The sequence below is a fragment of the Argopecten irradians genome, chromosome 5 (genome assembly GCF_041381155.1).
Source record: "Argopecten irradians isolate NY chromosome 5, Ai_NY, whole genome shotgun sequence".
Taxonomy (NCBI): Eukaryota; Metazoa; Mollusca; class Bivalvia; order Pectinida; family Pectinidae; genus Argopecten; species Argopecten irradians.
In genome coordinates, this window is record NC_091138.1 from 1881678 (window position 1) to 1905067 (window position 23390).

The following is a 23390-nucleotide window of genomic DNA, read 5'->3' on the forward strand; positions in this document are numbered from 1 at the left end:
ACGTTAATATGATTTAATTTGTGGTAGTGAAAGGAGAGTTAAGATTTAAGTTAATAGTTAACAATCACAGACCTTATCAACAAGGACAATGTTTTCTGTACCTGTAGAGTTCTGGATTCTCCACAGTGTAAATTTTAGGGGGCCATGACATTTACATGATATGGAGGGGTTTTGAAGGGGAGGGTATTATTGGTCGTTGGGATAGAGAAATGAGGTTTTACAAGATTTCTCCTTTATCCTATAACCTATATAACTGCGCTCTATCAATAGACTCATTCTTTGTCAGGTTTTCTACTGGGAGGGGCCCTAGAGGTCATTATCACACCTGTCGGGGCCACACACCTTCAATCTCACTGTCCATTTGTATCATCAAAGTCTGTATCATTCATGTTTTACTACAGGTGTTGACATGATCAAGGTCAAACTGAACCTCAAGGTCAACATTAGACACTGTAGTATTTGTGTGATACCCTGTTACAGAACATGTCAGCTCTGAACACCAACTCTCCCTGTACCCCAGATAAAATATTTTGACATGTTGTTATTAGATATAGAGCGTTTAAGATTGCTATCTGTTAGGGATCTGAAGTAGAGAACATGTTGTTAAACACTTTCCATAAGTTGTCCTTATTTAATATACTCCATTAAGGAGGGGTATCCCACTGCTTCATTCCACCTCTGGGAACAGGAGAGTTCCGTGCCAAGTGGAAGGAAACATATGTGACCACTGAGTTAACTAGCCTTTATACAATCTCCAACATTTATTTAGAATGTGTAACACAATCTTAGTGATTCAGTTTTCACAGTCCATAAATAGGATGGGATCTCAAATTCACCCAGTTTCTCAAAACACAATCAGTGTACAGTGTAATGTACTAGATAAAGTATGTACATTACATATATAGTAACAAATCAGACCTTTGGAACAGTCACGGCTGGTCACATCAAGGAAACAAGTCACTGATTAAAGTTATATTTGTTATTTTTAGTCTGTTTATCTTGACTGAATTGTTTATGTTTTCAAAGAGCTGTTCCAGTTTACTGCCCCTATATACAAGGGTAAACACGATTCAGAGAGGTGATAATTGTCTCCAATTTGAGAGGTATTTAGGACATCTTCTCGAGGACGGTCACTCATGTGTGATGTGACACTCAGGGAGAATGGAAAGGAGCGTGGGATCTGCCTTTTTTAAATGATGAACTTCGAACTCTTCAGTCCTGAATAACAGATTTAGTGGTGACACTCTCCTAGCTTTCTCATAAGATAGTATTTTGACCTCAGGATGGCACACTAAAGGTCCATTTTGAACCTTGTTATTATACACTACCTCGATCACCTCCATATAAGTATTTTGGTCACTAGTCAGAAGGTGATCTGATATCTGCTATAATGAAGTATTTGTAGGGCAGCACATAAAAAGATCCGGTTTCTGAGTGGTGAAAATTCCAGCGATACAACTTCAATTATTTTACACTATCTACAAGTTTCTGTAGTTAAAGTTAAATAAGATGGATTTAAATATTGTGTGTATTCTGGCCAGGTGTAAGGATGCAAGTTTACATTTATAGAAATGTTTTTGATGTTTTTACACGGGATGTTTGATATATTCTGGTTCTGTTTTGATACATCCTTAGGTGATTAGCCAAACTTTATCGGCCAGGTTCCAGTACCGATGTTTTTAGTCAGGACGTTTTATTTTGAAGTTTCCTGATTTTATTTCAGAACTAGTTACGTAAATATTCTAGTGTTTTTAACTTTATCTGCCAGACTCCTTTTTTCCCTTACCAAGGTTTTAACTTACAACGCTGTTAATGTCAGTTCCAATTAAAGGGTGTTATAGAAACTGTGGACTAGCTGCTTAGTTTAACTTCAAAGCTCTACATGGAATAAATTGTGTCAATCTTATTTAATGTTATAACTTTATGTTTGAGGGCCATAGCCTCATGTCAATATCTGAAGGGCATGAATCAAAACTGATCTTTATTATCATAGTGATTTTATTGGAAACAGAGAAATAGAAAAGCTGTGCTGCTCTGGCTACCTATTGTTAGTAGCAGAGCACATTTCACCATTTTCTCACTATGGCATGTTCTCCCCTGTTAGTTTTATACTGAGGTAGCCACCAGCTGCAACAGTGAAATCTGACCTCTATATGACCTCAGCTGCTCACAGTAAACAGACACACAAGGGACAGTAAATGCTATAAAAACTGTGGTTCAGTTTTAACCCTCATTTAATGTTCACTGAGTCACAGTTAAACATGATGAAATAAATATTGAAAAAAAAAAGGTTTTTTTAGAAGTGATGCTGGTGAATTATATCAATCATGATTATTTTTTTCGGTTGTGTGAAGTTTGGAGCAGTGAGACCATAGCTAGGACATAGTTTACTTTGTGCCTATGTTCTGTAATTCCTTTCATTTATTAATGGAAATGTGAATGCTAGTTCATCTTTTACACACTGCCCCTGCATTGTATCCAATTATGTCATCAAGGTTTACATTCTGAATCTTGCAGATGTTTATTTGTTTTTTACGTCTTTGAGTGCAGCTAAAATGATCCGATGTTTTCTTCAGCCTTATGTGATAAGAATTGCAGCATGGTTTGAAACATACAAGTATAGCGAGGCTGCCTTTAACATGGAAAAATGCAAACTGTCACAAAAACCTAGGAATTTGTCTGTAACAGTTGTTAAGTCATAGCCCTTTCCATTAGTAGGGTCTGCCCCTTAGGTACATATTGGTACGAATTTTTTTACAGTACATGTGTGAATGCTTATCCTTGCTCTGTGACTAAGCTTTTTATAATGATTCATCGTCCATTTTTTCTAGTTTTGGGTTGAAATGTTGAAGGAATGGTAGAATGACTATCATTCCGCAGAAAAGAAGGAAGTCTGCTGAACCTGCTGATTTCTGGGGTTTAATTTGACTGGGGAGTCGGTGTAGTGAGTCATACTCCGATAACACAAACCACCCCACTCACAGAAACAGCAAAGATTTTATAATAAATCACCATGGAAAATTCATCGTGTGCGAGACTCATGGTGAATTTTCACAAGATTCAATATTCATTTCAACTACTCTGTCATTCCTGATGGTTATTTATTAGACTTTGTCATAAAGTCTTAAACAAAAAGGATATGTAGCAGTATAGCCAATTTTCATTTCAGATTTCTTTGAAAACAAAACATTTTTCTTTTGAACATGGATTTCAACTCCCAGACTAGTACAGTGTACTTATAGATAGCCCCAGTTACCTACATAGACAGTGTTGAAACAAAGCCCTAGGGAAGTAATGATATCTAGTATGATGTATCAATGGATTCAATGACTGGTTCCTATTTCATTTTTGGTCTCTATGTTTCTTGTCTTTCCCATCTACTGTGCCTCTCTGTATCAGTCTGTGAGTCTGTGGTGATGTTGAGTACAGAACCTGTACACTCATGAGACACATTATAAATCCTTAAAACTCTGACAACACCTTTTGAATGTGGTACCATTGTAGTTGTTCTGTGAGGTTATGATCATAATTGTTCAAACATAAATACTGGGTATGACTGAAATATAAATATCGGGTATAACTGAAATTATGTATAAATATCGGGTATAACTAAAATTATGTATAAATATCGGGTATGACTGAAATTATGTATAAATATCTGGTATAACTGAAATTATGTATAAATATCGGGTATAACTGAAATTATGTATAAATACCAGGTATGACTGAAATTATGTATAAATACAAGGTATGACTGAAATTATGTATAAATACCGGGTATATCTAAAATTATGTATAAATAGAGGGTATGACTGAAATTATGTATAAATATCGGGTATGACTGAAATTATGTATAAATATCGAGTAAAACTGAAATTATGTATAAATACCAGGTATGACTGAAATTATGTATAAATACCGGGTATGACTGATATTATGTATAAATATCGAGTAAAACTGAAATTATGTATAAATATCGAGTATGACTGAAATTATGTATAAATACCGGGTATGACTGAAATTATGTATAAATATCGGGTATGACGGAAATTATGTATAAATATCGAGTAAAACTGAAATTATGTATAAATATCGGGTATGACTGAAATTATGTATAAATATCGGGTATAACTGAAATTATGTAAAAATACCAGGTATGACTGAAATTATGTATAAATACAAGGTATGACTGAAATTATGTATAAATACCAGGTATATCTAAAATTATGTATAAATAGAGGGTATGACTGAAATTATGTATAAATATCGGGTATGACTGAAATTATGTATATATATCGAGTAAAACTGAAATTATGTATAAATATCAGGTATAACTGAAATTTATATGTATAAATATCGGGTATAACTGAAATTATGAATGAATACCAGGTATGACTGAAATTATGTATAAATACCGAGTATATCTGAAATTATGTATAAATACTAGGTATGACTGAAATTATGTATAAATACCGGGTATGACTGAAATTATGTATAAATATCGAGTAAAACTGAAATTATGTATAAATATCGAGTATGACTGAAATTATGTATAAATACCAGGTATGACTGAAATTATGTATAAATACCGGGTATGACTGAAATTATGTATAAATATCGAGTATGACTGAAATTATGTATAAATATCGAGTATGACTGAAATTATGTATAAATATCAGGTATAACTGAAATTATGTATAAATACCGGGTATATCTGAAATTATGTATAAATACCAGGTATGACTGAAATTATGTATAAATACCGGGTATGACTGAAATTATGTATAAATATCGAGTATGACTGAAATTATGTATAAATATCGAGAAAAACTGAAATTATGTATAAATATCGGGTATAACTGAAATTATGTATAAATACCAGGTATGACTGAAATTATGTATAAATACCGGGTATATCTGAAATTATGTATAAATATCGGGTATATCTGAAATTATGAATAAATATCGGGTATATCTGAAATTATGTATAATTCATTTATTATCCTCTGTTGAAAGTAAAAAGTGATTGCATTATTTCTATATTTTCTGACCGATACCTGGTAAATCTTTTGTTTTTACTCAACACTAACTAAGTTTTCTGTGTATTCCAGGTGGATCTGCCTGTGTTTTTCTATATAGACCCGGAGTTCCATGATGATGCGTTCCTGGCGGACTGTACCAATGTTGTACTATCATACACCTTCTTCCAGGCCAAACCCGGACTCCACCTACCCTTACCTGGATTTCACTCTAACAAATCTTGACTCTGGTCAAGCCGACTTTGTATTTATAGTGTTAAATGTATCAGAGATTTCTGTCCACATCACTAGGTATTCTGGACGAGTGATTAACGGCTTCTGGTCTGGATTGGGAAGAAATGGAACTAGACAGGGTGTCCAATAGTATTTAAGTGTCTGAAATCATGTTATCATTGTGTGATATTACTGTTACTGTCAGTTGGAACATCACAGTATTGACTTTGGTGAACAGTTCTCATAACATATAAATATAACAGTATTGTGATATCTTTGTTGATATAAAGTGTCAGGTTCCACATTAGATTGGTATTCTCTGTGATTCTGTAAATAAATAAACTTTATGGTATTCTCTGTGATTCTGTAAATAAATAAACATTGGTGTTGTGTTTTGTCTGTTAGAGTTGTTGTAAGAATTTTCATATGCATAATGCAGGTGCCTTTCCTACTCTGTTTATGGTGTGTTTACTTGGATGAGGTGGGAGGAATTGAGGGGAAATATTTTTGTTTAAATTGAATGTCTTAACAGAGTATGCTAAACAAGCTTTAAATAAAAGTATTAATTGACCAAACTCCAAAAATAATGATAACAAAACAGAAATAAAAATATTCCAATCACATTTCTTTTGATTGAGAGTACATTACTTATAATTTTCTGTTAAAAAATATAGTGTCTTAATAAAAGTACATGTACACACATAAAGGAGTTATCATAATCATGGTTTTTTTTACATTCGTCCGGAAAGACACACCAATTCAGTTACAGTTATCAACCGGAAGTAGACTGTATAGAACTTCCTGTCAACAGGACGTCAGCCTGCTGACTGAGGAGGAACACTTCCTGTGTAGTAACACACAGGAATGTCCTTGGTCACTTGTGTTGTCATGGTAACTCAACATCACCTTATAGTGTTTTACTGGACAAAGGTGATCTTTTAATCAATGTGGGACAAAATTGTTATCCTAACTGTGTAGATTAAATAGATTGTCAGGTTTTCAAGGCAGTTTGTACCTTTATCAAGACACACATAAAACAAACAGTCACATGGTACAGTCATACAAAGATTCCACCTACATATGACTTCTACAAATAATATGTAGACTTGACCATCCTGGTGTCGGGTGACCTTCTGATAGAACCTTGTAAACTGGAGCCAATGGCACATCGAAAAAGAACTGTCTTTAATTTCAATGTTAAGGCGTCCCCATGAAAATCTCTTCAAAATAAATGGTCTTCGACCTGATGGGAAATGAGCTTTGAAAACGGAGAGATAAAACTGAAAAATCTATGAAAAACAAATTTGCGTATTAAAGACAGTTTGGCTGGCACTTTGAGGTTTGGAAAGGCAATATCTTGCAATAATTATAGGGATATATAATTTTTACCGCAAAAAACTTATCCGATGACATAATAGCGCCATATATTGTGACGCGCTTGAGTCACACGTGCTGTCACCATATTGATACTTTTATTATTGCATATGAATCATTAGGTTTTATATCTTCCTTCCTGACAGGACAGTAGATATTGAGTTATATTGCTGATTATCATCAATACTGATAGAGACATGAACCCACAGGACGAAAAACCCCTCTTGACCATTGTCACGCCTAACGGAAATCGTAACACAACGACCGGGGCAGATCTAGAATTACTGGACACTTGGGTTGGTATACCTAATTCTCCGTGGTAGTAACCACACAATCCCTACTGTCCTCATCCGTCAATCCTATGTTTGACTTTATAGTTATAATGTCTCGCCGACTTCCGTTTTCGTCTGTCTGAATTATTTGGATACATACATGTACGAGTACCAAATACCTACAATTACGACACGGTCGCAAAACAGACTGTTATATAACAGAAACATTGCAAACTCGAGAATATTGTTATTTATAATTTTCACATTTAAAGTCATTACAAGATCACAACAGGTGAAACAGATGCTATCACTGGGTATATCTGAAGGACTATAAACTCTACAACCAGTGTACCATTTCCTAATCAATGAAGGTATGAAGGCCTTGTACGGTTGTGTGAGTCATGATGTCAATCAATGTCTTGACAATGATATAATGGATTACGATCGACAGGTGATTAGACATCAACAGATGTGCAGTAGTGGCTTTGTCCCTATAAATTATTCATCGTTATTAAGATCAAGTTCATTATCATGTAATTACCTTTGATGTTTTAAATTACCGAGTGGTAATTTATTTATTTAGCTGATTATGTTTGTTGCTCGAAAAAAGGGATGTGTAATCACTTGTTGCTGTTTTGATTCATTCATTTGTAAATCATCAATAATGGGAATGAAAAGTCACGGTATCATTGAAATCGCTTTAAAAACGAGGAACGCGACAGAAATTGTACCAATATATAATGACCATGAAAATGTGACGAATCGTCAAGAATAGTCGGGATAGTTTGTACGTCAGATTTGTAGGCGATGTGTTAAGAAATATGTCCACGCATTTTATAGAATCGGAAGCACGAAGTTTTCTTATTTAGCGGCTCAATGATTTTTAAACGATATGGGTGACCGCTTATAAAGATTGAAATATTAGTTCCTGAATCAAAGAGAAACATCGTCCGATAACGTGAGTAAAATGATCCCGGCCGTTTTTAGTTTCATCTGATAAGGACGAAATGTGGAAATGGCTTTAAATATTGGTGTAGTTGATTAAACAATCCGACGGATGAGGAAAGAAGATACTAGCTTCTGCACGTGCCACACTCTTTATCTGTAGTTGTTTTGTCAATAAACCCATCAAGACTTCCCTATCTATGTAACTGGTGAGGTGTGTTTTGGTTTTAATAGACGATTCCATCATTTTCTGGTCTAGACCTCGGGAATGGACCAGGCAAACTTTGGTATACGGATACTTCCTGAAGTCGCTGCCCGTTAGACTACCCCTTGTCGTAACTACTGAGCGGGTGCCGTGATCTAGTTATCACGGTGCTTTTACATTGTAACCATTTTCTCTCTGCCAGGCGTTGAGGATGATTGTCACGTGGTTATCAAAACCAATACATCATTGTCTGGAATCTACTTGTTCTGATTAAGTGGAATTTATCAGTAAACAATAACAACAGCACGTGCTGGTGGCCAACTAACTTACAAAGAAACAGGCACAACATTGGTGCCTTCATTTTAATAGGAGAGGGCATTGATCCTTTGTTTAAACTCGATTTCAATATCTAGGCGAAATATTCATATGGTAGTATGACATTTCTAAAATTACAGAAATGGTACCAGATTACCTCTTTGTTGATAAGACTACTTTCGCTGTTTTGTTAATGGAGAATTGATAATAGCGTGGTATTCGGTAACAAATGACAGTATGACACACAATATACTCAACTGTCTGAGTGGACTACATTGGTTACGACGGTTGGCTTTGTTTTAAGAAGATATTGCGAGTTTATTGATAATTGTTCACTGACATAATGATGACAAAACGGAACAGAAGATTACAATCAGACTGTAAGTGATTCTGAGTAATCAGAGGTCAATCGATCCGACCCATTATAAAGGACCTAGATGATGAAGGGATGCGACAGATAAACATCTGTTTTACCTCCAAGTACACAGTCGGTGTTAGAGACAATAAAATACCTGTCACCATCCTACAGCTAAGTGCCTCTTCCATTTATATGTTGTGTGAACTATCATTGTCCCACTAGACTCACGAGGGATTTGTAAACAGGATTATAACCAAGAGGATTACAGAACAAAGGACGAATTAAACATACCGAAAATAGTCAAAACAGAGGCATCAGCAAATTAACAAAGATACCACATAAAAGTCAAAACCTAAGGTGTCAGCATGGCAAAGGTATTCAAATATTAGGAATTCAGCCTTCAGAAATTTGTCCAGAACAAGAGTCAATTACCAAGGCAAAATTACACAGTTGAATTCATCTCTTTTCCCAAAGCTAACTTATTGGGCAACATATTGAATAAAGATACAAAGCCCATGCAATAAAACTGCTTAACGAAACACCAACCGAGACACGAAAGATGTCTTCATTTCACTAATACTGTGCTATACATGTCATTAATATCATTAATACTATTCATATACAAAGATGTCAATGAACTCTGCAATACTTTAACCAAACATTTAATGCTTTCAAGTACGTTTTGTGCATTGCACTTTGGTCTGTGGTATTTCGATGTAGATACGTCTTAACAATACTCCGACATCACCGAGACAATTGCTTTAGAGAGTTGTCTGGTTAATGTATAGAAATGGGTGTACAATGTGACCTGAGCACACGTTGTCAGCGACATCTCTCTGGGGCGTGCTCGGGAGGTGTGCCGCCGCCGCATCCTGCTGAACCTGTGCCGTGTGTAAGGCAGCACCAATATTAGGTAAGGTCGATCGATTCCTGTTTTGTCAGACAAGGCATGTTTATTGATCTGTACATCTTTACGCCAAACAAACCGAGTAATCTGCTCCCGACAGCAGCTCAGCTATACTTAACACAGTATTACGTCTTCATCAGAGTATTGGGTAAGATTTGTTCACATAATTCATTGTCACTTTGACCTTTACTCCAGTCGGATTACTATAATCGGCGAGACGGTATCTTGGTCTTACCATGCACGCTAGCATTAACCACGGCGTTTGGTAATCTACCAATATCTGGTGTGAGCATTAACCACGGTGTTTGGTAATCTACCAATATCTGGTGTGATTTGCCCTTAATGTCAATATAAGTTTAGTTGTACCGTACTTTGGATTATTTTGATAAAAACATATGGGCTTTATTTTCCAATCGAGATTGAAATTGAAACTGGGCACAGCCATTTTGGCGGAAATTGGATGAGGGTTCAGAAGAAAAAGAAATGAGTTACGGAGGTGCCACAGGGGTTCTAAGAAGTTGATGTATAAAGCCTATGGTGTTTTGTGCTCTTCAAATAATGCATGTAGAGTTTGAAAACCTAGATGGCTTCATCAGATCGGCTTTGCTAGAGCTCTGATAAAGAAACATTACCAGGTCCATTCTAGCATTTAACTAATATACGAAAAGGCATCTTGTCTTACCCTTCTAGAATGGGAATATTTTTCTCAAAAGAAGTTCTTATCGATTGTTTTTGTACAGACTATGCCATCCTCAATCCATCTCTGTAATATATCGGTATATGATATAAAGTACAATTGAATTCGGCGTTTGATATTAACATCAAGTTTTGTGACGCTTCTCTCCGTTGGAATCGATTCCATGACCAGTGTTCTCTAGTAAAACCAATCGCACTTATATGTCTCTGTTTTATCGACAGGTTTAGTGTTTATTAGTCGTTATTAGGTTTTATTGGGATTTTATCGGTAGGATTCGGCTGGAAACAGTTCAATGGTATATACGTCTGCTTGATTTCCGGATATGATGGTATCCAGCGTTACAGGTGTACTCTATATGATGATAAAGGGGTGGACCAGGTGCGGAGGGTTGGTCACGTGATACAAAATTACGTTCTTTATCACTCCCTACATCATAACGCCGTACTATAATCGTTCACTGTCTGCTACAAAATAAACCATCGAAATGGGGATGAACCCACATGCAAAATAAAAACAAAACATACCAGAAAACTGTTGCCATGGAAATAAAAAAAAAATTAGTAATGTTTCGTCGCCAGTCTTTCAAAGTCATGAATGACGTCTATATACATAATTGAAACTATCAGAAGGCAAGTAAACATGATTGTTTCATGTCCTATCTTCATAGTCATTGACGTGTATGACCACCTGCTTGACCGCTCGAGATGTGTGACCATTTGATGCAAAATTAGTCTTTCGTATAAAATATCAGAATTTTGGAAATGTGTTAAACTTTTACCTGACCATATACGTGGAGTGTGTTGTCACCTACCGCAGTGTTCGGATTTCAATACAGTATAATGTCACTTTAGGTTTTGCCACAGACGGCGGAACAATTATTATAAAGCAGTTTGAGCTTTAGAACCATGATTTTACATTACATAAACATAGCAGACACATAACACAAGTAACCATGGTTATCATCGCAGAACGTTAATCCTTTGGACTTTTATAAATATCTTAAAGTACACATTGTACACTCATGGGAATTGTCGATTTAAATCCAAACATTTCTTTCCATTTCTTTTGATCATTCACACTCTAGTTAATATACCGCCCACAACAAATAGGCGTTTTCGTCGTCTGCTGGTGATGGATGACGTCATCAGACGCCATGATCTGTCTCTCTGATCACTGGTCGCGGCTCATTGGTAACATACTATGGAAAACTCAAAACAATCCCCAAATGAAGATAAATTACAAGACAAATACTGTAGAAATTTAGCTTTATTATAACTTATCTCGGGAGCAAACGTCGACCTGCAATGATCTTGACCTTTTACATCCACTTTCATCAAATAAGCCGGTGTTTCATTGCAATACAAAACAATTATGTAGTAAACATTTACAATATCTTATTAACCCATTTGGTCAAAACCGTGTTAGTAACGAAGTTTTAGAATGAGATAGGAAGAACATGATATCAAGGAAATAGGGGATTTGTCAAGCAGGAAATACTGAAACTTGGGCAAGTACTTGATGAAGTCACGTTCGTTATCCGGAGCGGAATCGGATCTTCTTCAAAGGTGTTCGATGGAACCCCCTGGAGGACGGATGGCCCTTGCTGATAGAATGACATTTGCAGGAAGTTGAACAATCGTTACCCTATTGTTATGCGACATCCACGTACTTGTACATCATTCCGTTGTACAAAACTCAGAACGGGTGACGAATTTTTGAGCGTTTTTTTCTTTCTGTATTTCCAATTTTCTGTCGACATGGTTGCTCTCTATAGCTGCATGCTTGCAGAGACCAAGTCAATACTGCAGTAGGCAGTCGTCTGCTCCTACAAGCTGGAGGCTGGACTCCAGATAAGTGGTCCATATTTTATCAATTGACAAAATAGCCACTTAATACACAAGAAGGTCACTTGAGAAAATCGAAAGTGGCTATTCTCTGTCTTATCTGGGTCAATAAACCATCGAGCGCGAGAGGCTGGTCCACTTCAGTGACGCAAGCATAAGTAGATCGTAGCAAGCTATTTCAATGACCTTGAGCACAACTACTTAGGCAATTTTCGCAATTCATTATCAGCAAACAGCCTGTAATGTCGAAAGCAGAACAACTAACTGTTGTAAGACTGTTTTTGAAGCATTGCTTACTTGCAACAATTCATTGAAAAAATTAGCTTTGCTCTTGTTTCCAAATGACATAATGGTCACGATCTCAATAAATGATAATTTTTCCTGTAGTTATTATAGCTCTAGATTTGATAAAGGCTTAGCGGGTCAAGATCTAATTTAAAGTATAGGGACTTGACATGAATTTCCAACCAACGGTTAATATGCATTATATTTAACCGTTGGTTTTAAGCAATTGTTGTGTTTTACAAGCCTTGCTCTAGACGAATATTGGCGGCCATGACATCTAATAAAATGAAGCGGCCGTAACGACACTGATGTCTATATCTACTGACCATCCCCTTGTTCTCCTGACCAATAATTAACCTTCTGTTATCAGGCGTGTGATAGCTAGACAGGTGTTGATATATCTATCAGGTATCGATGGTCACGTCCCAATACACACATGTGTTCATCTGTCGGTCACCTGTCGGACGATACCTATATATAAACTGGTCATTGTGACTTCGCCCCTACAGCAGGAATTTGTAGTCTTGACCATTGTCATTGGTCATTGTCTACGTTCCGGAATTTTCCCAGTGGCTACTAATTATAGTATATAGTCGGCAGTTCTGGTTCTGCACAATTTGTCCAGGAATTCCTTTCGAATTTTCTTGTCCGTGTTCGTTGTACAGTAATAAAACAATAACAACAAGCCTGATTTAGAGAACTGACATTTCTTCCCTGAGCACCAGTTTGTGATGTGTATTATAGTTATTAACTATAATTAACACGCAAGGTCACCTTCATTTGAATCTTTTACAAGTTTGACAATTTTTCCTTCATAAATTCCTTTGTTCGTGATACTAATTAAGCGCCCTATATAAATTGACTAATAAGCTGTGGACTTTTTCATAAAATTTCTAGTAAATATGATACTGTTGTCGAATATCTATGTTGACAGTAAAGTATACCATTTGAAATCCTTTTTCCTAATTTGCTGAGTACACAAGAATCACCCCAGCAAACTTCCCACTAAGACTATGCTGATAATGACATGCGTGTTTAGACGGCACTTCTCTCTCGCCAGCGCGTGCACATATCTTATTCATGCACTGACGCTAAAAGGCTGATGAAACGTCAATTCGCGTGAGTCGTGGCGGCGTCGGCTAAAATATCGATCGTCCCCGAACTAACCCGCACTGTACACACACAACCAACAGTTTCAATCATCAATTTTTTTTGTTAAGACGTCAGCTAAAATACAGAATTCGTCTCACATGGAGCCCGATCGATAAAATCTCTAAAAATGTATAATTATAACCAATCTCGCACATATTCAATAGTTTTTCTATCAAAATCACACGTTTATAAGATTGATCCACAAAATTATGCCTAATACCATTAGGGGTCATGTATGTGTGTTCTGGGTCATTGATTTAGCATAGGACTTTTCAGACCAAGTCATCTTGTTATTCTTTTAAATCCATCTGCTGACTTGCATTACAACCCCTATACTTGTATCCGGGATTAGACGCCTTCCCCAAACTCGGTCTTTTTCAAGATCGAATGATGACAAGCCCTTCATGTATAACAATAACACAGCTTTTCATCCTCTGAAGCTTTATTTTTCGATGACATTTTATTACAAAAGATTTGATTATAAAGCGCCTTCTCTATCATTCAGTATTATATAATAATACTAAAAAGCCCCTTCCACTCTCCACATACACATCCCGCGCAGTCCTCGCTCACCTTACTCAATCAGTCTAGCGTACACAATATGTCGGCGTTTTGTATATAATCCTATATAATCCACCGATTCTTCCTTTCACCTGTGATCAAAAGTGGGTTAATCCGCCTTACGCCACATATACATTTGGTTCTTTTTGGCATTATGAAAGGAAAAATTTGCCTAAACCGGAAGTCGTGATCCCAAACCAGCAATATACCAGGAAGACCTGGAACACACAGGACCAGACTTGTGTAATATCAATATCCTGATTGGTCCACAACACGAAGTTCGTGTCTTTTCATTGGTCACTTTGACAAAGGTTAAGTAATATCACCTCCTAATTGGTCAATAGGAATAAACGGAATGTTATCACTTTTGTCTTTTATTCGTTTATCCGATGTTATGTCATTGCACATTTTTTGGTAATTTTTGAGGACATTAATTCATTGAAAATCCTCATGTTTTAAAACTCCCAATACGTATCTGCTCCGAGTTGTTCTGCGACGACCCGGAAGTTTCCATTCTGTTCCCCTCGGATGTAACGTTGGTTTGGCCCCTTGATGGAGATGTGTGTTTGTCTGTGAAATTCTATGGTGAAGGCTGTAGGGACATCGCCGTCCGCAATCACATGACAGTCGTCTGATAGACTCCAGTATTTCCCGTTAGAGTCTGAAATGCGAGATAACAGTATGTTAAATGACATGAAGATTTTATTCAAAACTCAAATGGAAGGATTAAAATTGGGATGTATTTAGACATTAAGGCAAAATTATAATGATATACTTTTAAGAAAGCAATTAAAAGCATGAAGGTAAACCCGATCTGAACACGTTCTTTGCGATACAGGAGAACCGTGCTACGCTAACTAAACCACTCTACATTGCAAGTTATCAAACATGGCTGACTCCATATTTCCCGATAGGATCACTAAGGTTGACTGTAAAACTGCCCCTGCTTACCTTTCATGTAATATGTGCCGTCGTTGTTGCCTTCCAGAAGTATAAGGCTATACTGCGCCTTGTTACACACGTACTCGCCGTTAGGTTTGATGCCCACGAAGCCGTGTGGGCCCCTAAGGATCAGGTTCGGCCTGTTGGTGATCTTCACCTTGTACCTCTCCTTCTCGTCCAGCGTGTCTGACGTAGCCACCAACGCTCCTGTGGACTTGTGGGATATGTATTTACCATTCTGGGCCACGAACCCAACAGTACCGTCTCCTTGCCACTGAATGTCAAACAGCGACGAATCTTTGCTGTGAATAAAGACAACACAACGTTAACACAGGTATCCCCAACACAACCAGTTCAGGCAAAAAAAAGAGAAAAGAATGAAGAACGGAGAGACATATACAATGAGGATAGTGTAACAGGAGGCACAGAGGGTCGAGGCGAACATTAAGGACAAAGTCCTGAGATGGTTCAAACTCCTTGCAGTCACCAAGACCATTCAACAACAGATGGGGTCGTGGAAACTGGGAAAATGAAGGACGGAAAGACATTGTAGTGAGGAAAAACATTTCAGATCCTGAGCACTGACAAGTAGATTCAAAAGCCAAGGTCATGCAAGGGCAGTCCGTTGTCTGGAGGCACACAAGAATACCAAGAACGGAGCAACATAACACTACTACCTTATGGCTTAAATCCAACACTTTTACCAAATACATACTTGCCCTGTACTTGATTTGAATAGCTACAATACTTACATTTCTTTACTGTTTGCCTGGATACCGGAGCCCGGGTTGACCATTGCCCAGTACTTGCTCCCGTTAGTACGAATGACCCACTTGGACTTGTCCTGTAGGTACTGAGCCTGGAATGTTTCCGTCTCGGCTTCCTCCGTCTGGTTAGCGGATATATCCATTCCTGTAACATAATGACCAGATATAATATACCTTCTATACCTTCACAAGCTATTTATAATTTACACGTTCTACAGGTGAGACTTACTGTTCAGAAATCACAGAGTTCGGTTATTGATGTCCACAATGACCATTTTTAGCAAAATCTCATAATAAACGCAATTTTAAACGATGGGACGAGCCCGCGCTGGATTGGTCAATGACCATTTTCACAAAGCTGGGAACTTGTTTAGGATATGACCTTGCCCTCTACAAGGTACCAATAGCAATGCAATACAATGCTTTACGAAGCACCCGATACAATGTACTCATTCGGCCCAACCCTCCCTCCTCCATCAGTCGGTGAGCCAGACCTTTGTACTCATTCGGCCCAACCCTCCCTCCTCCATCATCGGTGGGGCAGACCTGTGTACTCATTCGGCCCAACCCTCCCTCCTCCATCAGTCGGTGGGGCAGACCTGTGTACTCATTCGGCCCAACCCTCCCTCCTCCCAATCAGTCGGTGGGGCAGACCTGTGTACTCATTCGGCCCAACCCTCCCTCCTCCATCAGTCGGTGGGGCAGACCTGTGTACCCATTCGGCCCAACCCTCCCTCCTCCATCAGTCGGTGGGGCAGACCTGTGTACTCATTCGGCCCAACCCTCCCTCCTCCAATATAGTCGGTGGGCCAGACCTGTGTACTCATTCGGCCCAACCCTCCCTCCTCCAATATAGTCGGTGGGCCAGACCTGTGTACTCATTCGGCCCAACCCTCCCTCCTCCAATATAGTCGGTGGGGCAGACCTGTGTACTCATTCGGCCCAACCCTCCCTCCTCCAATATAGTCGGTGGGCCAGACCTGTGTACTCATTCGGCCCAACCCTCCCTCCTCCAATATAGTCGGTGGGCCAGACCTGTGTACTCATTCGGCCCAACCCTCCCTCCTCCAATATAGTCGGTGGGCCAGACCTGTGTACTCATTCGGCCCAACCCTCCCTCCTCCAATATAGTCGGTGGGCCAGACCTGTGTACTCATTCGGCCCAACCCTCCCTCCTCCAATATAGTCGGTGGGCCAGACCTGTGTACCCATTCGGCCCAACCCTCCCCCTCTCCATATAGTCGGTGGGCCAGACCTGTGTACTCATTCGGCCCCCAACCCTCCCTCCTCCAATATAGTCGGTGGGCCAGACCTGTGTACTCATTCGGCCCAACCCTCCCTCCTCCAATATAGTCGGTGGGCCAGACCTGTGTACTCATTCGGCCCAACCCTCCCTCCTCCAATATAGTCGGTGGGCCAGACCTGTGTACTCATTCGGCCCAACCCTCCCTCCTCCAATATAGTCGGTGGGCCAGACCTGTGTACTCATTCGGCCCAACCCTCCCTCCTCCAATATAGTCGGTGGGCCAGACCTGTGTACTCATTCGGCCCAACCCTCCCTCCTCCAATATAGTCGGTGGGCCAGACCTGTGTACTCATTCGGCCCAACCCCCCTCCTCCAATATAGTCGGTGGGCCAGACCTGTGTACTCATTCGGCCCAACCCTCCCTCCTCCAATATAGTCGGTGGGCCAGACCTGTGTACTCATTCGGCCCAACCCTCCCTCCTCCAATATAGTCGGTGGGCCAGACCTGTGTACTCATTCGGCCCAACCCTCCCTCCTCCAATATAGTCGGTGGGCCAGACCTGTGTACTCATTCGGCCCAACCCTCCCTCCTCCAATATAGTCGGTGGGCCAGACCTGTGTACTCATTCGGCCCAACCCTCCCTCCTCCAATAAAGTCGGTGGGCCAGACCTGTGATGGTAGTGGTTTGTTACTGGGTTACGTCTAGTGGCATACCACATCTCCATGGCGTGTAACTGGCCCTTGTGTGGCCCTATTTGATCCCAGATAGGACATGCACGTGTGTGTCTGGGCAGCCATAAAATTGAAAGTGCATGTACAGACAGACCCGGAAGTCAGACGATGTCGGTTCACACCCAATATACGATGATACCCAGTAGCTTACTTAAACTAAAAACGGAAGAGTTGTCCAGCATGCACAGGATTCCAAATCTTACTTGAAATAACGTTCTTGTTTAAAGAAGAATAGTCTCAAATAAATAATCTGGGCAATATGTGCATTTGCATTATACCGGAAGAAGATAGAAATCAGGAGATTAGCGCCAATAATCTTTGGCTGTGAGTTTGCCTGATTGGTTTACCATGTTTATTTTTAAGGGTGGTTTCTCATGTATCTGGTGTCTGTGGGAGTACATGTTGTGACTAGTGTATTCGCGGACTCCCAACAATTTTGAAGGAACAGCACGGCGAGACACTATGGAAACATTACGTCGTGTCTACCATTTTATCGACTATATTTCGTCTCGGCCACAGAGCAGAATCTAGAGCCTTCCTCACAGGGGCGAACGCTTAGCTTCATGCCAAAATGGGTGAAGAATAAGTTGTGAAAATAAAAAGTAAGATACCAAAATTAGTCGCCTTTTACAATCATGCAAGGTTAATACCTAATGTATAGTTATGGGAATATTGCACATGTCCGGAAATACCTTGCCTCGTTTTATTAATTTCTTTACCCAAAACAATGTTTTATCACACATAACTTCGTGTTTTAAAACTTATTTATTTATGGCTCCACAACCAGTTGTAAGGAGCATGCAATTTCAACACACATTGTTGCAATGACAGGTAAAAGTTGAGAGGCGCCAAACATATTAATTCCCGATTTAGTGACATAACTGTTTAACCAAGGCAGACGAAAACATGAGCCTCGTGCCGTAACCTGTTGATCAGTAAGGCTTATGACCAGTAGCCGTCAGCGTCTGTGACCCGATCGATACTCGGCTACACTTCCTGGATTGGCGCACACAATGTGTTAGGACAGCTTGTCGTCCCGAAATAAAAACTACTGTTCCGTGAAGTCGTTCTTTAATATTGACAAGCACGCACATACAAGTGTAATGTCTACACATCCCTCGTCATATGTAGACAGAAATCAGCCGCGATTACAGAAACACCGATTAAAGTATTTACATAGGAATTAAATACCTTGTGAACAACCGAAAACGTGCTTGTAGTAAGTGTTGTCATAATCATGCATTTATTTAATGATTTCGCCTACTCGATTTACCATTATGTTAGACGGTATACCTTCCCTTTGTTATCAAAATGTACAATGACTATGGCACGTCCCTGTAGCCCCATAGTAAGAGATTTGGTGTCGAGGGTAGGTCATGAGTCATCTACCCTGGTGACGGCATCAGCAGCCGTCATTCCCTAAACAATGGCGCGTGAAGCACTAGACGGAGTGTTGCACGTGCAATGTTACGTGGCCAGCGTCTGTCTGCATCAAGTAGAGTAAGGTTTGTCTTGTCCCAACAACAGTCAGGCTAGCCTGGGTGGTCAACAGTAAGTTTGGGTGGTCATTAGTAAAATTGGTACAATAACTTAGGTGCTGTCAACTCTATCACGTGGTTCGCGGACGTTCTGAATGACACTGACTGTTAATAGGACGTTAAAACTATATGTAAACTAAACCTTGTGTACTTACATGGTCAAGGACGTTAATCGTACCAGACTCCAATATCAATGCACCGTAACCCAGAAATTGTTGATGCTCTGTAGTAAAAGATGTATTGTTTCCTGACAATATGAGCTTTATGTTTGCAAGTTATATATTTTTTTAACAATGCACACTCTGTATGCGATACGTACCTTGTTTTACGGACACCATCTTGCCAGCATCTGATATAAACACAACTTGGGGATCTGAATCCTCTATAGCGAAAAGTTCGTCCTTAGAAACGGTCAGATTCCTGGCTTTCATTGTAGCAGAGGTTCCGATAGCTGTAAGGTAACGTTGTTCATGGTCCTTAAACGCCAAACCGACGCGTGTTGTCTTTTCCTTTCCAAAATGGATTTCTAATGTGAACTTTGATGTGTCTAAACATTCCTCGGACAAACTTCCATCATTATTTAGATATCTATCATCACTGGTTCTCAGAGCGTATTTCCCTTTGTGGAATTCTAGGATAATGAGCGCTTGTGCTCCCCAGGGAATGGTTTCCGTAAACTGTAGTTCGTCGTTGCAGAGTTGAGCGTACCGATTTCTCCGTAACTGTCTGATGTTGACCTGAGGATGAATGGACAACTGGACTGTCCAGAACTCCATCTTTGTAGGCTTACCCTTATTGAAGCACTTGATTCCATCACCGTCTCCGGACCCGAGCAGAGAATTATGTGCGACACTACGGAAAGACCAAAACCCAGAAAACTCACCACTACCGTACTCCACCACAAACTTACAGTCAGCGTTCTTTTCCTTTAGAGATACGTTTCCATGTTTATCGGGCATTATGTACGATTCTTCCAATGTTTGTGGACTTCTGAGATAAATTTCTCCTTCGTTAACCGTGTCATGTTCAATGGTCCAGATTTGTTTTTTCTTCAAAGATGAACCTCCAACATTCACCTCTCCGAAACTCTCAGCCGTCATGTATTTCGAGTGGCAATTCAGTAATCCCACTTTCCATGAGAATTCCGTAACAACATCCTTGCTGTGTCCGTTAAGTCCATTTGTCTCCGACATTGTGATGGACTGACTGTTGTATCCACGAGACAAGTAAAACACGGCTACTGCATTCGCCGCTCAGCTGAACACTAACCAGCCAGTAGTACCCACCCCTCTGTTATACACACAGGCCGTCGACTGCTGTCTGATAACCGGTGCCGCGCCTCAATACTGTGATACTTAGGGACAAACACTTCGCTGATTGGTCAATTCCTCGACACGCTTCATCTATTTCACATGCACTTGTTACCCAAATAATAGCTTTCGTGTTCAGTCATGCGGCGAATAGCTCCTTGTAAGTAAACCCAATACACAAACGATTAACAAAAGCCGGTTGTATGTGTGCAGTTGATAGTTTTATTTTTTAAACATACAGCACATTAGTTGTAATTCATTACAAAAATATCACCTAAGGTTCAATGTTTACTTCTGGATAAAGAAGATACCTTTTGATGACAATGAAACAGACAATGTTTTGATAAATCAAAGTGCATACACATATTGGTCATTTTTTTCAATTGATGGAAATTCATTTAAATTCAAATGATAAATTATTTGGGAACTAGTTTTTGTTTCCATTGGTTCATGTCCCCAAGTTTTTCTGTGTTATTTCAATGTTTGTCTAGGTTTACACAAGATCACAAGAGTTGTTTCCCTTTCCCATAATTCGCGAGTATTAGTGGCATTCTTTTACCATACTTTCTATTAGCCATAGCTTCAAGCTATTAAATGCATATTGTATGTAATATCTACTGCATATTGTATATAATATCTACTTAACCATCTTGCGCTTAATATTTTGTGATGAAAAAAGCACAACACCGAAGATGCACACTGTTTAATACTATTGTCTACCGACCATAATCGCAGGCTTAAAATTTTAACTGTTTATGACTGGATAGAGTACAACTTGTTGTTTTAACTGATCGCCTGTTTGTGACCGGATACAGTGGGATAGAGTACAACTTGCTGTTTTAACTGATCGCCTGTTTGTGACCGGATACAGTGGGATAGGGTACAACTTGTTGTTTTAACTGATCGCCTGTTTGTGACCGGATACAGTGGGATAGAGTACAACTTGTTGTTTTAACTGATCGCCTGTTTGTGACCGGATACAGTGGGATAGAGTACAACTTGTTGTTTTAACTGATCGCCTGTTTGTGACCGGATACAGTGGGATAGGGTACAACTTGCTGTTTTAACTGATCGCCTGTTTGTGACTGGATATGGTACAGCTTGCTGTTTTAACTGATCGCCTGTTTGTGACCGGATACAGTGGGATAGGGTACAACTTGCTGTTTTAACTGATCGCCTGTTTGTGACCGGATACAGTGGGATAGAGTACAACTTGTTGTTTTAACTGATCGCCTGTTTGTGACCGGATACAGTGGGATAGGGTACAGCTTGTTGTTTTAACTGATCGCCTGTTTGTGACCGGATACAGTGGGATAGGGTACAACTTGCTGTTTTAACTGATCGCCTGTTTGTGACCGGATACAGTGGGATAGAGTACAGCTTGTTGTTTTAACTGATCGCCTGTTTGTGACCGGATACAGTGGGATAGGGTACAGCTTGTTGTTTGGTGTCCTTGGTTAGAATTGTACCTGCTGCCCCTAATGCACGATATCTTAAAAGGCAACTAAATTTTGAATCTTATCTTTTCTTTCCCCATTACTTACTTTCAATACTCTAAAGTCGCCCCCTTTACACCACCCAGTGAGGAAGGCTAGATGGGTTCTGTCCCCTAGCTGACAGTTATATAATGCGATATGGTGGGTTGTCTTCGGCGGCATGCTTCAGTGATATAACACTATAATAGAGCAAAGGTTCCAATACAAGAAGGCCTCGTTCCCGGAAACGAATTATACGTTACGGTACGTTAAACCCCTCAACTCATACAAGAAGACACAATACGAATATGTACCGTAGTCTCCTATAACACACAACAACTATTTCATACTCGAGATGACCCTATCAAAGCAAATCTTCGAGCGGCATGCTTCAGTGAAATGGCAAGAAGACAACATCAAGGGATCTGGGAATTAGTTACAGAAATATGGACCCACCAGAGTGCCCTCAAAACATTTTTTTAAATATGCGTTTTAGGGATCTAGATAGGTAAATCTATGGGGTCTAGATCAAAATAGGTAAATCTAGGGGTCTAGATCAAAAATAGGTAAATCTAGGGGTCTAGATCAAAAATAGGTAAATCTATGGGGTCTAGATCAAAAATAGGTAAATCTATGGGGTCTAGATCAAAAATAGGTAAATCTATGGGTCTAGATCAAAATAGGTAAATCTATGGGGTCTAGATCAAAATAGGTAAATCTATGGGGTCTAGATCAAAATAGGTAAATCTAGGGGTTTAGATCAAAAATAGGTAAATCTATGGGGTCTAGATCAAAATAGGTAAATCTATGGGTCTAGATCAAAATAGGTAAATCTATGGGGTCTAGATCAAAATAGGTAAATCTAGGGGTCTAGATCAAAAATAGGTAAATCTATGGGGTCTAGATCAAAATTAGGTAAATCTATGGGGTCTAGATCAAAAATAGGTAAATCTATGGGGTCTAGATCAAAATAGGTAAATCTATGGGTCTAGATCAAAAATAGGTAAATATATGGGGTCTAGATCAAAATAGGTAAATATAGGGGTCTAGATCAAAAATAGGTAAATCTATGGGGTCTAGATCAAAAATAGGTAAATCTATGGGATCTACATGTAGATCAAAAATAGGTAAATCTATGGGGTCTAGATCAAAAATAGGTAAAAATCATACTACATAGTACCTACCCCATAAAACGCATATTTAAAAAAAAAG

The 23390-nt window shown here is 39.2% G+C and overlaps 2 protein-coding genes across 3 annotated transcripts in view; one reads left to right on the forward strand and one right to left on the reverse strand.

Annotated features, from left to right (window-relative positions):
- LOC138322632 (cytochrome c oxidase assembly protein ctaG-like) overlaps window positions 1–5644 on the forward strand; it is a 66434-nt gene extending 60790 nt beyond the window's left edge. For both annotated transcript variants that reach the window (XM_069266623.1, XM_069266622.1), the window contains exon 6: window positions 5112–5644. In XM_069266623.1, the coding sequence (XP_069122724.1) occupies window positions 5112–5264 (153 nt within the window). In that variant the 3' untranslated portion in view covers window positions 5265–5644. The remainder of the gene's footprint in view (window positions 1–5111) is intronic.
- Window positions 5645–14030: 8386 nt separating this feature from the next.
- LOC138322633 (fascin-like) lies at window positions 14031–20727 on the reverse strand. The gene is made up of 4 exons (XM_069266624.1): window positions 19713–20727; window positions 15862–16021; window positions 15119–15411; window positions 14031–14828 (listed from the first exon to the last, which is right to left on the reverse strand). Exons 1-4 carry the CDS (start codon window positions 20584–20586, stop codon window positions 14623–14625), a joined length of 1533 nt encoding a protein of 510 aa, XP_069122725.1. The 5' UTR covers window positions 20587–20727; the 3' UTR covers window positions 14031–14622.
- Between the last annotated feature and the right edge of the window lie 2663 nt (window positions 20728–23390).